This window comes from Schistocerca nitens, chromosome 2, assembly GCF_023898315.1.
Source record: "Schistocerca nitens isolate TAMUIC-IGC-003100 chromosome 2, iqSchNite1.1, whole genome shotgun sequence".
Lineage (NCBI taxonomy): Eukaryota > Metazoa > Arthropoda > Insecta > Orthoptera > Acrididae > Schistocerca > Schistocerca nitens.
The window spans coordinates 823,464,344-823,481,459 of record NC_064615.1 but is presented as its reverse complement, the minus strand read 5'-3'; the positions used below and the strand labels follow the sequence as shown (position 1 = coordinate 823,481,459).

The window sequence follows — 17,116 nt, the reverse complement described above, 5'->3', positions numbered from 1 at the left end:
GGATCCTTTCAGTGCTGTTTGCATGACATTTTGTGATTTTTTTCCTCAAAGCTATACTGCTTCAAGGCATGTTTCTGTGGAACAAGACATGGTGATGAACATGACAGTGAATCATTCGTGCTTCCGACTGTTGCCAGTAATGATACGTTGGACAATGAAAGTGAAGAAGAATGGAACAGCAACTGTTCTTACATCGACAATGTAAAGAACAACTTTGACACACGAATGGAAGGAAAACCAAAATTTCTCTGTAGTGCCAATGATTGGGAGCTCACTTATTTTTCTAAGTCCTTTGATGATGATGTTTTCACTCTCATTGTACAGGGTGTTTCAAAAATGACCGGTATATTTGAAACGGCAATAAAAACTAAATGAGCAGCGATAGAAATACACCGTTTGTTGCAATATGCTTGGGACAACAGTATATTTTCAGGCAGACAAACTTTCGAAATTACAGTAGTTACAATTTTCAACAACAGATGGCGCTGCGGTCTGGGAAACTCTTATAGTACGATATTTTCCACATATCCACCATGCGTAGCAATAATATGGCGTAGTCTCTGAATGAAATTACCCGAAACCTTTGACAATGTGTCTGGCGGAATGGCTTCACATGCAGATGAGATGTACTGCTTCAGCTGTTCAATTGTTTCTGGATTCTGGCGGTACACCTGGTCTTTCAAGTGTCCCGACAGAAAGAAGTCACAGGGGTTCATGCCTGGCGAATAGGGAGGCCAATCCACGCCACCTCCTGTATGTTTTGGATAGCCCAAAGCAATCACACGATCATCGAAATATTCATTCAGGAAATTAAAGACGTCGGCCGTGCGATGTGGCCGGGCACCATCTTGCATAAACCACAAGGTGTTTGCAGTGTCGTCTAAGGCAGTTTGTACCACCACAAATTCACGAAGAATGTCCAGATAGCGTGATGCAGTAATCGTTTCGGATCTGAAAAATGGGCCAATGATTCCTTTGGAAGAAATGGCGGCCCAGACCAGTACTTTTTGAGGATGCAGGGACGATGGGACTGCAACATGGGGCTTTTCGGTTCCCCATATGCGCCAGTTCTGTTTATTGACGAAGCCGTCCAGGTAAAAATAAGCTTCGTCAGTAAACCAAATGCTGCCCACATGCATATCGCCGTCATCAATCCTGTGCACTATATCGTTAGCGAATGTCTCTCGTGCAGCAATGGTAGCGGCGCTGAGGGGTTGCCGCATTTGAATTTTGTATGGATAGAGGTGTAAACTCTGGCGCATGAGACGATACGTGGACGTTGGCGTCATTTGGACCGCAGCTGCAACACGGCGAAAGGAAACCCGAGGCCGCTGTTGGATCACCTGCTGCACTAGCTGCGCGTTGCCCTCTGTGGTTGCCGTACGCGGTCGCCCTACCTTTCCAGCACGTTCATCCGTCACGTTCCCAGTCCGTTGAAATTTTTCAAACAGATCCTTTATTGTATCGCTTTTCGGTCCTTTGGTTACATTAAACCTCCGTTGAAAACTTTGTCTTGTTGCAACAACACTGTGTTCTAGGCGGTGGAATTCCAACACCAGAAAAATCCTCTGTTCTAAGGAATAAACCATGTTGTCTACAGCACACTTGCACGTTGTGAACAGCACACGCTTACAGCAGAAAGACGACGTACAGAATGGCGCACCCACAGACTGCGTTGTCTTCTATATCTTTCACATCACTTGCAGCGCCATCTGTTGTTGAAAATTGTAACTACTGTAATTTCGAAAGTTTGTCCGCCTGAAAATGTACTGTTGTCCCAAGCATATTGCAACAAACGGTGTATTTCTATCGCTGCTCGTTTAGTTTTTATTGCCGTTTCAAATATACCGGTCATTTTTGAAACACCCTGTAAATGAAACAAACTTGTATGTAAAACAAAATCGTCGTAGTAGATGTCCATCAAACACCTGGGTGGACACAACTGCTCAAGAAATGAGGGCTTATATAGGATGTCTTATTCTAATGGGAATTCTTCAACTTCTTGCTCTCTCTAACTTCTGGAGTTCAGACCCTATACTAAAAGTAGAGCCAATTGCTAATGTAATGACAAGTAAAAGATTGTAGAGAATGTTCACTGTAATAACAACGAAACTGCAAGGCCAAAAAATCATCCAGAATATGATAAATGCATAAACTGCCATGATTGAAAAGCTTTTGCAGAGCTGTAAGAATAATTGTGAGCTCTCATCATTTATGTGAGTGGATGAATCGATGATTCCTTTCAAAGGACGATCATCTATGAAACATTATATGCCAATGAAGCGGGTGAAACGAGGCTACAAAGTGTGGTGCTTGTCAAATTTACTCACTGGATATATAATGATCTTTGATGTTTACACAGGCAAGTATAGGCAGATAGTGACTTTACATTGGGCGAAAGGGTTGTAGTAGATCTAATAAAGGAAATAAATAATAAAAATAATGTTGCATTTGACAGATTCTTCACCACCATGAAACTGATGTCAACACTTTTGAAGAAGGGTGTCTATGGATGTGCAACAGTGAAGACCAACAGGAAAGATTTACCCAAATTTATGAAGGAAAAAGTAAAATTGGAATGAGGATAATTCCAGTTTGAAACAAAAGGAGCCATTTCTACAGTAAAATGGATGGATAACTGCCCAGTCACTTTCCTGTCCTCAATTCATGACCCAAGATCAACAGCCACAGTGAAAAGGAAAAACAAGGATGGTACTAGTACAGAGATTTCTTGTCCTGAAGTCGTGGCTGAATACAACAAAATAATCGGTGGTGTCGATAAGTTTGATCAATTACGAGAAAGGTATGCTATTGGCAAACGTTCTGTAAAATGGTGGCAAAGAATATTTTATTTCCTGGTGGACGTTGCTTTCGTGAACAGTTTTATCCTGTAGAAAATAAGTAAAAGAGAAAGTGGACAGCATGATCAGATCACTTACAGGATCCATCTAGCCAGACAATTGATCGCTGGCTTCGCATCCCGAAAAAGGCGTGGACAAAAACCTGTCTTTCTGGCAGAAAGGGGTAAAGTACCTGAAGATGTTCATCATGTGGCTGTAGAGGAGCATCAACCCATTTTAGGAGAAATCTACAGGAGGTGGCGTCATTGTAGTACCAAAGCTGCGGAAAAGTGTACCTGCTGTGTTTGTACATATTGTCAAATACTACTTTGCATAGACCTATGTTTCAGAATATTTCATGGCAAGTAATAGTGAACAAGCATTGTAACAAGAGAAGTAAATTTATCAAATAAATATGACATATACTGAAAAAGTTGTTTTTGTCATTTAAATCCAAGGAAGGGCAGTGGGAAGAATACTTTCACAGTTGGAGCAAATTTGATATTCTGTATGATAAATATACCTATCTGTTAACTACAATCTGCTCTCCATTCATTTAAAAAAATTGCTCAATAATTTTGACCATGAAACGGTTAAGAGAATAGTTGACCATGCACTGGATAGGTATGTACCAATGTAGAGCAGTTCATAATGGGAGAAATCCAGCCATGGTATACAGTCACTGTGCGGAAACTGCTGCATAATAGGTAAAAAACATAACGAAGGGCTTCAAGTAGAGTGAATCTGAATGAAACATGTTTTTCAGTCAAGAGAGCAATGCACGTGGCCTTCAAAACTATCTTACCTGAATACTATCAAAAAATATTTCACACAACAGAAAGAAATTCTGGTCACATGTAATGCTTGTTAGTGGCACCAAAGATAAGGCCCAATAACTCGTAGCAAGACAGGAACTGAAATTGAGTAGTGGAACAATTATTCTTAACTCTGTTTTCAAATGTTCTTTACAAAGGAAAACCCAGGAGTACTGTCCAAATTTAACTCTTGTTCCACTGAAAAGATGAGTGAAATAGATCTTAGTGTCAGTGGCATTGAGAAACAGCTGAAATTGTTAATACTGAGTCAAGCCCCAGAGTGTGATGGAATCCTTATCAGATTTCATATACAAATTGATGGCTGAGTTAGCCCTTGTTAACTATAATCTATTGCAGAATGTTTGAAAGAAAAGTTGTGCCTAGTAACTGGAAGAAAGTACAGGTCACATCTGTCTACAAGAGAGGTAGCAGAAGTGACCCAAAAAACTAACGTCCGATATCCTAGGCGTCCATTTGTGGTAGAATCTTAGAACATATTCTGAGCGCAAACAGAATGAGGTACCTCGAAAAGAAAGACGTACTCAAAGCCAATCAGCATGGATTTCGAAACACAGATCATGTGAAACTACTCACATTTTTCTCAAGTGACATCCTGAAAGCCATAGATCAAGACAGCCAGGTAGATGCAGTATTTCTTGATTTCCGAAAAGCATTAGACTCTGTATACCTACACTTATTGTCAAAAGTACGATCGTATGGGAATATCGAATGAAATACATGATTTCTTGGTAGGACGAATGCAGCATGCTGTCTTGGATGGGGAGTCATGTTATATATTGATGACCTTGCAGACAATATTAATAGTAACCTCAGATTTTTTGCAGATGCAGCAGTTATCTACAGATAAGTAGAGTCTGAATGAAGCTGCACAAATATTCAGTCACACCTTGATCAGATTTTAAAGTGGTGCAAAGGTTGGCAACTAGCTTTAAATGTTCAGAAATGTAAAGAACTGTGCACTTCACAAAACAAAAGAAACATGATACTCTACGAATATAACAATGGCTAGCTGCAGTTGGAAACGGAAAACTCATAGAAATAGGAGTGTAACACTTAGCAAAGACATGAAATGGAACTATCAGTTTAATGGTAGGATACAAGCGATATGCAATCAGTCTACAAAGATGGTTTCTGACAAATCCCTCATGCAACCCATCTTAGAATACATCTCAAATGTGTCAAACCTGTACCAAAGAGGACTAGTAAGGGATATTTAATGTATATGGAGAAGGGTAGCATGAAGTCACAGGTTGGTTTGACCTGTGAGACATTGTCACAGTGATGTTGAAAGAGCTGAACTGGCAGACACTTCAAGATAGAAACTATTTCAAGAAAGTCTACAGCAAAGTTTCAAGAAACAGCTTTAAAAGATGACCCTACATATCGCTCCCACAGGGATCGTGAGGACAAACTTTTCTCCAGCCTATAATTTGTCCCAGCTAACAAACCTCACTTTGTTATCCTTGAACCAATGCTGGGCTATGATGTACAAGTAAAAGTACACATACTTGATATGCCGCTGACTTACTGCTGGTTTGTAATCCACTGGTCTCCTGAGTATACAGAACTTGAGAGCGATGTACTGCTTGTATTCCCGTTCCTGTCCATGTATGTGATGGCTTTTATGTTGCCTGATTGAAGCAATGATGATGCAGATGTTTTGAAACATTTGGTGTTTCCACCAAAAGATATCATGCTGTAACTGGAATGAAGTCCAAATCCTAAAGCAGGGTCATCAATGACATACAACAGTTATCACAGAAAGCATGTTTATTATACACACCAACATAAAACCAGGAATGAAATTCTTCAAGGAGAGCATTACTATTTATACAGACTTCAAATATTTCAGAATATACAAACGAGAGAACTTTCAAGGACCTCCTAGAAATTATAAATACTGAACAACAAATAACTACTGGCAGTCGGGTTTGAACTGGCGACTTGCGGCATGCCAGACAGCAATGCTAGCTGCTACACCACAAGGTATGTAGCACAGTTCACAGTACTATGACTTCTTCAGTCACCTGCAAGTTTCCATGCTGCTGCAAACAAATTACCACTTAATACTCCATCAATGTGTTGGATCATTTTGTTTTGCCGCTTCTAGTGGTGTGGGACTTTCAATGTGAAAGTGATAACGACCATACAAAAATAAATAAATAAATAAAAACTAAGCTGCCAGCTGTTCACACAGTAACAGAGAACTGGGAGGGGAGTATCTAATAATAGGTCAGGGAGCCACACTCTCTTTTTCAGATTTAATTTGCAATCTCATTAATTACTTTCACCTTTGACACTCATATTTTATCTGTATTACTATAAAGTAAAGAAGCTAATCAGTTTTGAGCAGCACTAAACAACCATAGATTTGGGATGGGATATGAGAGCACATGCCTCAAGATGTTTGAGGACTTCTTGATCCATTTCCCAAAGCATACCTCATCAAGAAGCAATGTAAACGGGCAACTTATAAGTTTGATCATTTCATTTGAGCTGCATCCTTCCTTTGGTGTGAGAAAAAGACCGCTGTACTAAATCTGATATGTGTAGTGCATACTAATGACAATGGAGAGGAAATGATAGGCCTGAGAGTACTTCATAGATGTCTCTGAAAGCAAAATGTAATTTTGTATTTGCCTCCAGTATATTCATTTCAGAAGCCAAAAAAAAGTGTGATACGCCATTTGAACAAGCATGAATATTTCAAGACAGTGAGATATCAACTGGTAGCTTTTGTTCTCAGTAAGTCAGTAGTGTGTAAATGACTAATAACTACAATATGTTCACTCATTTTCTGTGGATATAACTTAAAGGTAAAAATATGCACTGCCGTAAGTATGGTGCACATTAAGCTGTTTATGTTCTTACCTCCTTACTTACCTACCTCTGCTCCAACTTCACATACACGATGTGTACTATGTATTTCGACAGAGAGGTATTTTGGCTTTGGAACTTGCTTAGTAGACAAAACACGATGTTAGCAAAAACATGAAGCACAGGTTGCATATGATATGCCATATTTGTGCAAACATAGACCACAATTTTTTCTCCCAAATTTTGGCTTGAAAAATCATGGTGTGGCCTATAATCAGTATTTGTTCCCCTCAGATCACAAACCACCAATCTCAAAATGACTTGTACACATTACTTGTTGGTTGAAATTAATACCATTACAAGTTAGTGCAGGCTTAAAGAGAATATAGCAGAAAAACTCTTACCTTGTCTGGAAATACAGTAACAATTCTTCAAAAAAACAAAAGACTTTGTTGCGTAAAACTGTGTCAGCTTGTTTGTACCTACCCAATCAAGCACAATGACCAATGTATGATTCCTCACCCTCGCTAGACGCTCCAGTGTGCTGCTCAGAATCACTATCATAAAGATCATCTTCACTTTGCATGACAAATTCTTCCAATATTGACTGCTAAGTAGCCAAAATCCAAGCACACTTCTGACAGACATATACTGAAAATGACTTCCTGGCATAAAAAGAAGGTTGTTTTATTACTGATGTAATTTCTACAGAACTATCTTACACTAGCTTTGAATAACTGAATAATACATACATCCAAAGCCTGCAACACACTTCTCATTCCACCAAGAATAATCACTAAATCACACTTTCGTTTTTTCAGTTTTTGTTTCACACAATCATCAGTGAACCCACAAAATCGATTCAATAGAAGCATTGGTCTCGAGCGAAGAAGAGCTCCTAGCTGCTTATTCCATACTGCTGAAATCGTCTAGGGCCAGTTCCTCCATCATCCACCCACCGCCACGAGCTCTTACGATAACATCCGCTGGGAAGCTTTTCTCCCCTGAGGGTCGCGTGATTTCCGATTTAAAAAAAAAAAAAACATATTATGGCAATTTTCACCTATCACATGCAACGCTCAAGATCACTGTACACGGCTGCTTTTCAGTACCACATGTACATATTTGCCCAACTACATTCTCCAACAGTATTTACTGTAGTGCTGTTTGGCATATCAAAATAGACCAGCATACGGTTTGCACTTTTTATTTGGGAATGTAAATAAAAATTTTTGCATTTAAATTGAATCACATAAAACTGAAAAGATATCAAACTGTTTTTGTAAACTTGAAGCAGTTTTTATGCAATTGTAGTTCTGCAGGGAAAGATAGGTTCTTTTGTTAAATTGCCAATCCCATCCATATGGAAATAAGTTCCACTGGCAAAATGTTTGTTTTATGTGCTACTTTGCAGCCTTCAATTTGAATCATTTCAGTTATGACACATTCACATTTCCTGTTCTGAACTACAATATCAAGCAAGTCTTTCCACATCTCAATATCTGCACTATTTCCCTAACAAAGAACACCACCGATGAATGTTTATTTCATCAAAATGAAATGTCTGACTTTCCACCCACCAGGTTCCTTTGCAGAGCTGATAACTTTTCTCTTGCCCTCAGCTTTGAACGTCCGTACACACTCTTTAATTAGTTGCATCACCAGATCTGCCATATGCAAAATCTGTCCCCTTGGTGATGAGTCATTCTTTGTGATGACGTTGAATGAGGAGAGGGGGATGGACTGGCTTGTTAGGACTGTAAGTGCCTGAAGCATACAGTTTCAATTTGAAAATTTACCATGTATGCATACTTTTGACATCTATGGACCTTATGGTGAACCAGCTTTGTCTATACCATTGGTCCACATCGTATAAATGAACATTGCAGAAAACTGTCTCACCAATTTATCTGATAATGGGCACAAACATATTGTTGCTCTGCACTGCTCGACTGTTATGTAGGGTTGCCAGCATAATTTAAAGTTTGCATCATGTACTCAGTAACTGCAATTCGTAACCAGAAGTATATTGGTGGTTTTATCTGATGCTCAAGCAACAGAATGCACTTAATGAAAATGAGGACCACAAAATGTTATAATAGGATATAATTTTGTGTGTGTTTTTCTGATGCATTCAGTGTCTGTTCTTCATATTCTATTCTAGTTTTTCACTAATTATAAACTTTACACTATTCTATAAATTTAAAAATTGTGAATTAACTTTAATAGTAAATGTAATCCTAAGGTAATCAGCCTTTGAGGTTGGTTGGTTGTCTACAAATTTGATTTTCAGAAACATCAATTTCTTTCAAAACTTTGTGTCTGTGCTTTGAGCCCTTTTGATTCTCAATGCCTCAATTCTTTTCCTGCTTCCTACTGAAACTCATACTGTTGGAGATGCCACTCTTAGTTATGCGAGAGTCAAAGAAATGGAGGGAGAGAGATGAAACTTTAAGTACTGTCCAACTGAACATTCTTGTGAATTTAGTAGTATAGTCCATGATTGAGATTTACTTTTTACTATAATCTCGTGTCAAAAGTTTCCAGAGGTGCAACCCATATTCACAGAAAAAAGGTAGTCTTTAGTTTACATGTGAAGTTGCATGTTAGTTAAAAATGAAACATTATGTCAAGATAAATACGAAGTATGGATGTAAATAAAATATCTCTTTAACAGTTATCCATTCCAGAAACTATGTATTTGGGCACATAGGTTTTTCCTTTAACTATTCTTTCGGTCAAATTCTAGTTTCAACATTGACCAAATGTAACTGGAACGTGTAGCATGTCTGCAGAGTCATAGATAGGTACAACAAAAAGATATGTCAGAATGTGAGCTTTTGGCCAACAAGGCCTACACACACACACACACACACACACACACACACACATCACACACACACACACACATCACACATGTGAATGCAACTCACCACATGACCTTAGTCTCTGGGTCTGGCCTCAGCAGACTGAGTGTGTGTGCGTTTCGCCCAACAGTATTTTTGTTGTGCCAATCTGCGACTCAGCATCTCCGCTATATGGTGAGTAACGACTATCCTTTCATATTGTTATGCTTTCATCTTGACTCTTCTCAAAGTTCTGATTGGGGTGTGGGATAAATGGAGCTGCAACCACTAACATACAACATGTGTCTATGTTGGGAGACAACTGAGACACTAAGAACAGTTGAATTCAAGCATGGATAGTAATCACCGGGAGAGTATTAACATTTACAAAGGCTAATGACAACACTGCAATTCACTTGCTAGCTTCCATTAAAATAGTTAAATGTGATACTAACAGCAACATTTTGCTGAATTTTTAATTGTAGCATCATTGTAAAGTATAAATATAATTTTTAACAGCTAATGTTGTTCTTTAGAATACTGGATAAACTGTAATTTAGAGTAAATAAATATCCCCTTTGTTCATGTACGGGAGACATCTTCATGCCCTCATGTTCTTTTAAAGTTCTGAATTCTACTTTTTTTTTTTACTACTTGCAATGTCTGGGTTCTTTTTAGCTTTCCACTCAATTTTTTCCTCATCTTGGACTCAATTTTACAAAGCAGTCTATTTACAGCCATATCTCTCCGACACAATCCTGCATGCTTCTTGTTAGAATCTTTTAAACAAGCTACGCAGTACATGTATTAAATACTCTAACTCTTCAGATTATAACAGAAAGCTAAGCAGTACGTTACAATGCTATTTTTGGTCTTTGAAGATTGCTGTGTGTCCGAAATTTGGATAAGTTAGTGTAGCAGAGGTCTAGTAGAATAAACAATAACATTGAGCAATTGACCCTAAATTTTACACTTTATAATACAGTGGACGAAAGCTCTGAAGTTTTTTCACACAAGAAATTCCTCTCAACACTCCAATAAGAGAGGAAATGTTTCTCCATAGGACAAAGTGTGGCAAATACATTGTTTCACTGAAAGAACATAATTACAAAAGGAAATTTTGTATTGAAATCAAATTTTGACACTGTGCATTACATAACTGACATTTTGCATTACATAACAGGAATAAGATCTCAAACAATGATCAACAATTTTGTAAAACCATCAAAGGTCAAAAATCTTTAACTGTCAACAGTTCACACATAAATACATACTGCAACATGTCATTTGATATAACATGCTTGATATTGAAGAAATGTCCACTACAGTTTGTTTTCACTGACACTTTGTTCACCAACTTTTTCGCACTGTTCAAATGCTTCCACAAAATAAATACAGGAACATGAATTAAATACTGTACAAACAATAAAATATGCGAGCTGTACAATGATTTCATGAATGTGGTGAACAGCCAATTGTACACTATTTGATGATGTCATGACTTGTTATTTTGCTAAACTAGCACTGAACACAGTCCCAATGTACAAATGGGAGGATAAATTAACTACATTAAATATAGTGTCTACTTTGTAGACTCTTTTAGATACGCAATTAAATCAGCACGCTCTTGTGGCTTCTTAAGTCCAGCAAACACCATTTTTGTTCCGGGAATGTATTTCTTGGGGTTCTCCAAGTAGATGAAGAGTGTATCCTCATTCCAAGTAATACCTAAACAGAAAATATTATATGTACACAATCAAAGTCTATGTTGTATGTGCATAATAATATACAATGCCTGACAAAAAATGATGTACTCAGAAGAGGAGGAGGAAATGAAATGACGCTTCACAGGCTGCAAGGTTATATGGCGTTATTGCAATAGGTTCAAAATTACAGAGAACTTGGCAATACGAACCCACTTATCAGGATGGCACTGCATGCCATATGGCCTAGGTGCATGCACTGATTCAGCTGGGAAGGATGTCAAAGCCAATGTTATCCTCTCCTATAGCAAGCGCAGGATCACAATTATCATAAATGGTCCTTGATATCCTGGACAATGGCACTGGGACGGAGCTGATGCCAAAGCTCATCCCACATATTCTATTGGGGACAGATCTGGAGATCTTGCTCAACAAAAGAGTACCTCAGCATCACAGTTCATTGCAACACTTAGCATGTGAGAGTGAGAATTGTCCTACTTAAAAATGTCACCATGATACTATTGCTTGAGAGGGAACACACGAGGTAGCAGGATGTCTGTTGCGTACAGTTGTATCATCAGAGTTCCCTCAACCACTGCGAGGCATTATCTCAAGTCATACCTGATGGCTCCCCACACCATGATGTCAAAAGAAACACCACTGCACCTCTCCAAACATTGGTCACCACTATACTCACTGACGATGGTCATCCAAAGTAAAGCAGGACCGTGATTCATGGCCAAACACAATGTGAAGCCATTCACCAATATTCTTTGCTTTCTGGTCATAGCAACACTCCAACTACAACTATCATGGTTGTGATGTTAATGGTAGTTTATGTATGGAGTGGTAATGCCCCTAGTCCAGCTGCTGCTAACCTCTGACCAATAGAAGGGGTGACACAGAATGTTGCAGGGAATACAGTATTTGTTCTTGGATGTCAGGCGCAGATGTGAAGGGGGTACAACGTGCTTGTTGCAAAATAAGGTGATCCTCCTGTGTGGCAGTCAGACGAGATCAGCTGGAGCCCTGACAACAGGTATGCCTACCCTCATATTCCCATGCAGCCCAACACTGTGCCACTGTCACATCAGAACATCCACAAACCTATATATTGCTTAAGTCAACTAGCCAGCTAAATGGAGACCCACAATGATGCCTCTTTACAACTTTATCACGTGTTGATAATGCTGTCTCATCACACAATTATGTGGCGTCTCTGTGTCCTTCACAATGACCTCAACATGCGATCCTGTTTCACGTCCCTTACTTTATATATACTGTACCAGGTCTGGTAACAATACTAAACACAGACACTAATACACCCTGATGATTGTTGAACCTGTCAGAGAATAATGCCACCTCTATAATCCTTTACATACCTGCTGAACATGTGTATATGTACGTACTTACACTGATGCCTGGCATTGTCTCCTGGATGCTTCACTTACTTAGACACTGTACTACTTGTCAACAATTCAAATTTCGCCAACCCCCCCCCCCCCCCCCGCGGATTAACAGCTTATGTTAATTTTAAAAATTAGCACACTTGCAAATGTTATTAGAGAATGAAAGCACCTGCCAGTAAAAGAAAATTATCATTCAAATACGTATCTCTTCTAAATATTTCTAGAGATTACTAAAATGTAACAACATTACTTGAAACATTTTTTCATTTGTGAACATCCCTTTTATCAATGCTATAACTGGAACACCAGTGAATAAGAGGTGACTGACTTTCCACATTGCTGACAATCTGCAAACTATATTTAAGCAGCACCCTCAATCACAAATCTAATGACAGTATTCAAGAGGCCTTCCATGAAGGGTGCCCACTGTTTGATAGGCCTACTAATACAACTGCTAAAGCATTACTTTTTTACTGAATTTTATTACCTTAGTCTCTACAAGCACATCCTCTTATTTCCAAAACTGGATGAAGACAAAAATAAAAGCTTATAAGGCATAGGAGCCAAACGAAATTAAAAAAATCAGGCAGCTGTAAATTAGGATAGCATACATTGAACAGTAAATCAATAAACATATCTATCTGTTTAACGCTACTGTGACTCCATTCGCTGATATCTCACACCTTGGTAAAAGTTGCCTAACTCCCTTGCACTTTTTGTAGTTTATGTATAATTATAAGTATATTCAAAAAGCGAGTATAAGATTTGAGAAGAGTTAAGTCATGAGGTTATGGAATTTTTTTTGGAAGCTCAGCATCTCATACTACTGTTCTGACAGTGTGATTGTATTAGACAGTACATTATATTCAGGCTCTTACACTGTTTTTGTGTGCATATCACAATGTAGAACTAAAGCTGATAGTTGAGAAAAAGAGGTTTACAACAAGCTGCTTAGCAAATTCATTTGTAGTTCCAAAACTGTATGCTTCGCTGGTGTGAAGAATGTCAGAAACAGAATCTGAAAAAAGTTTCAGGTGGATGCATTTGAATTTTTAAATATTGACCCTGAAAGTATAATTCATAACCAATGGATCACATTGGCTGAGATACACTTGGAATCACACAAACAGCAGTGGAAGACTTTACTGAAGAACTTCCTTTGACAAGCAAGTATCTGTAACTGTTAAAAATCTCAGGGTGGGGTAGGTGATTACACTTTTTTTATAAGGCAGATAAAGAATTTAATTGAAAAATAAACAAGTAATATTGTACTCATTTGTCATTTACAAGAGCAATGGAGGATTAAAAAGTATCCTTTATCAATAGTGTACTTTCAGGTGCCTGCAGAGTAATTGTTTCATTTTTGCACAATATTTTTACATTTACCCAGCCGCCTTCCTCACTGCTGTGATCTTTGCTGTTAAGTGTACTTGGTACCTGGACTACAATCAGTCTAGTTACACAGTGTGTTTTGAAAATGATCAGAGCTGTAATCCAGGCAATGAGTACACATAAGAGCCAAACTTGAAGCAATTGAAGATGCTGGCTTGGTTGCTGAAATGTTGCACATCAACGGAAACATCTTGGATGACCACTTGGAAGCACACTATTAACCAATCATGCCACAACTGACTGACTTATCATTTACTGCATCATCAGTGATTACATACAACATGATACAGTTGATGGAGCATACCTATCTGGTTCAACTAATCACATCACTTAAAATGTTCCATCACTGAAATGAAACATATTTTCTGATTTTGTGATGGTTCTACTGACCAACACTAAACTTGTAAGAACTTTATCAAACTTCGCTATCACTGAAAGTTACCAATATGGCTGGGACTGGCACAACAATCTAACTATTGCGGAAGCAGCTCTAGTATATACACCAAGCTACAGCTGGACCTGAAATTTGGCACAAGTTCATGGGAGTCCCTTCAATAAATCCCGCTCAAATTCCATTACAACTGAAGAAGGTTAAGCTGGAGGCATTTCTAGCCTGAGCAAATTGACATTGAATAATACCAACATTAACAAACTAATAAGGGAAGTCACATTCTAATCACTTTAGAGAACCGATCAGATAAGACACCCAATATCTCTGACATGTAAAAAGCAAATAATATAAACTTTAATAAGGCATGTGGGACGTTGCAGACAATGACAACTGTCTTTTTAGCAACTGTCGGGATTAACATCTGACATTTACTGTACCACCTAAAAATGGAGAGGCCTGAAATTCAGATGAGAGGAGGGCTGTACGACTACCAATGCAATATAATTACCTTTGCTCTTGTTCGCATCAGTATATGAGAATCCTGGAGCTTGTCCCGTTTTACGGCCGAAGAGACCATGAAGATTTGGGCCTGTTTTATGCTTTCCTCCAGCTTCTACTGTATGACACTGTGCACACCGCTGGACAAAAATCTATTAAAAACAATAATGATTATAACACAGGAAAGCAATTTAATCTACAAAAAATAATATGACAAAAAATACATATCATCAGAGATCAATGGAAGACTGTCGCTGCCTGAAAACCACTACATTCTTCAGATTTTAGAACATCTCTTCACAGCCAACAAAATATGCCATTGGAATTCATTTTCAGACCTTTAAATAGTTGACTCTATATATATGAAATACCTTTAATGCTAAGGAGTCTGCAAAACCCCTTACCAAATAAGAAGAAAATTTGTAACGGTCATGACACCAAAATTTTGTGTCATAGCTATATCTCGACAGTCTTAACAATACTAACTGGTGATCTTTACCATACCATCACTTTGTTTTGGACGAAGAAGGATAAATAGGCTATAACAACTCCAAACTTCCTGGCAGATTAAAACTATGTGCCGGAGCCAGATTCGGCGCACAGTTTGATTGCCACGAAGTTTCAAATCGGCGTACACTGCATTTCAAAATAAAAATTCATTCTGATACCAACGGAAGTCGTTAATGTTATACTATATGATATCACTGTAACTGAATATTTACCTTTTTCCCCTTCTCAACGTCTCCCGATGGTACGCCCATTCTTCTGAGATTATCGTTGCTATGAAATACAGAAGTCAATTGTTAAGCTACGTCGTCTGCTTTAAGGCGAAACTAGGGACCTAATTGACTTACAGCCAAAAAGATTACATAATGTGCACGCTCAAAAACAAAGTACACTTATCGTATGACGTAAATCTAATAATTTTCCACTAACACAATATGATACTTATATACATATCAATAAAACTTCCTCGTCGGCTTGAAACATGACCACGCGTGCATATCCCGCGTGAGGTTAACGGGAAATATACAAAATATTTTACGATAACAATGTAAAAATAAACACTATTTATCAACAAGAACCTTTAAAAACAAAAAAAAAAAAAATCCTGTCCTATAATAATTACAGTTATACGACAATTACCACGGCTCACGCAACACTCCCGCTCACTTGCTGGAAGGTAAATGAAGGACGTCGTTGGGATCGATGTGTTGGGCAAGAATTGAATCGACCAATCGTTGGTCAAAGATATTATTGTCACACAAAGAGAAATTAAAAAACAGGAAAATTAATAAAAATAGCGCCAAGTCCATGAAAATATGCGCGATACATGAGCATATTTAAATGCATCGATCAGTATCTTTTTATTTTCCCCATATTTGTTGACTAAATACGCGCAGTATCCAAAAACATACGTTATGAAATACTACATATCAAACGTACATACCTTTGAACTCTCTTAAGCCCGGTCCACACGCAACGATCTGTCTGCGCAGACATCGGCGCAGATGTCTGTACATGCAAAAGATCGCTGCAAATGTGGTGTGTTCACACGACACAAACCCCAATCTACTACTCGCCGCCATCTGTCGGTGAAGAAAAGAAATATCAGTGGTAAGCGACTACGCTCCCCGTAAACGTCTAAAATGTAATTCAGTTATTTTGAAATATAGAAATGGACGAAGTTCTGTTGTGGTCTGTGTTCGCAACTTCTGTTGCAAAAAAGCATTCAGACCAACCGCAGGAAATAGAGAAAGCGGTCAAAATGGTGTAGACAGTGGCTGCTAAAGTGAAAGTAGTTTTCTCACGTAAATTTACTGCGAGAGTTGTAGGGCGAACCAAACGAATGGCGAAATTATTTGCGGATGGATGTCGAAACTTATAATTATTTCTTAAAGCTTGTAAGATCTCATATTATGAGAAAAAATACTTGTATGAGAAGGGCAATTTCTCCACATGTACAGCTGGCGGTAACATTAAGATTCCTAGCAACAGGAAGGAGCTATAAGGATTTAGAATTTTCAACTGCAATATCGAAACAAGCGTTGAGTGAAATAATACCCAACACATGTGAAGCTATTTACGCTGTCTTAAAGGATGAGTTCTTTTTATAACAGTAGTTAATTTTCTGTTATGTTTTCACACAAATATATTCCTTTAAATAAACTTTTGATAAACGTTTGTGAAATATATTGTTTTACATTGTCTCGTGTTCCATATCCTCGCACATTGATACTCCAATTTTATCTTCAATTGTACTCCTGGTTGGTCTTGGCGTTTCTTGATCACTAAGAAAGCCAAGCAGATCAAAATACCATAATGTTGGCTGGTATACTTGATCTACTCCTACACCAGATCTTCTAGATTTCTGAACTTCGGAT

At 38.2% G+C, this 17,116-nt stretch overlaps 1 protein-coding gene across 1 annotated transcript; it reads right to left on the bottom strand.

Moving 5' to 3' along the window:
* Positions 1 to 10,444: 10,444 nt before the first annotated feature.
* On the bottom strand, positions 10,445 to 15,960 carry LOC126237079 (cytochrome c). The gene is made up of 4 exons (XM_049946877.1): positions 15,879 to 15,960; positions 15,455 to 15,512; positions 14,743 to 14,884; positions 10,445 to 11,067 (listed from the first exon to the last, which is right to left on the bottom strand). Exons 2-4 carry the CDS (start codon positions 15,491 to 15,493, stop codon positions 10,922 to 10,924), a joined length of 327 nt encoding a protein of 108 aa, XP_049802834.1. The 5' UTR covers positions 15,494 to 15,512; positions 15,879 to 15,960; the 3' UTR covers positions 10,445 to 10,921.
* Between the last annotated feature and the right edge of the window lie 1,156 nt (positions 15,961 to 17,116).

Bases quoted from the DNA above. Each gene is read 5' to 3' on its own strand.
- LOC126237079 (XM_049946877.1), bottom strand. From the start codon at position 15,493: ATGGGCGTACCATCGGGAGACGTTGAGAAGGGGAAAAAG. The intron at 14,885-15,454 runs GTAAATATTCAG...TGTTTTTAATAG, and splicing joins ACGTTGAGAAGGGGAAAAAG to ATTTTTGTCCAGCGGTGTGC. The intron at 11,068-14,742 runs GTAATTATATTG...TTTTCTGTTTAG, and splicing joins TGATGCGAACAAGAGCAAAG to GTATTACTTGGAATGAGGAT.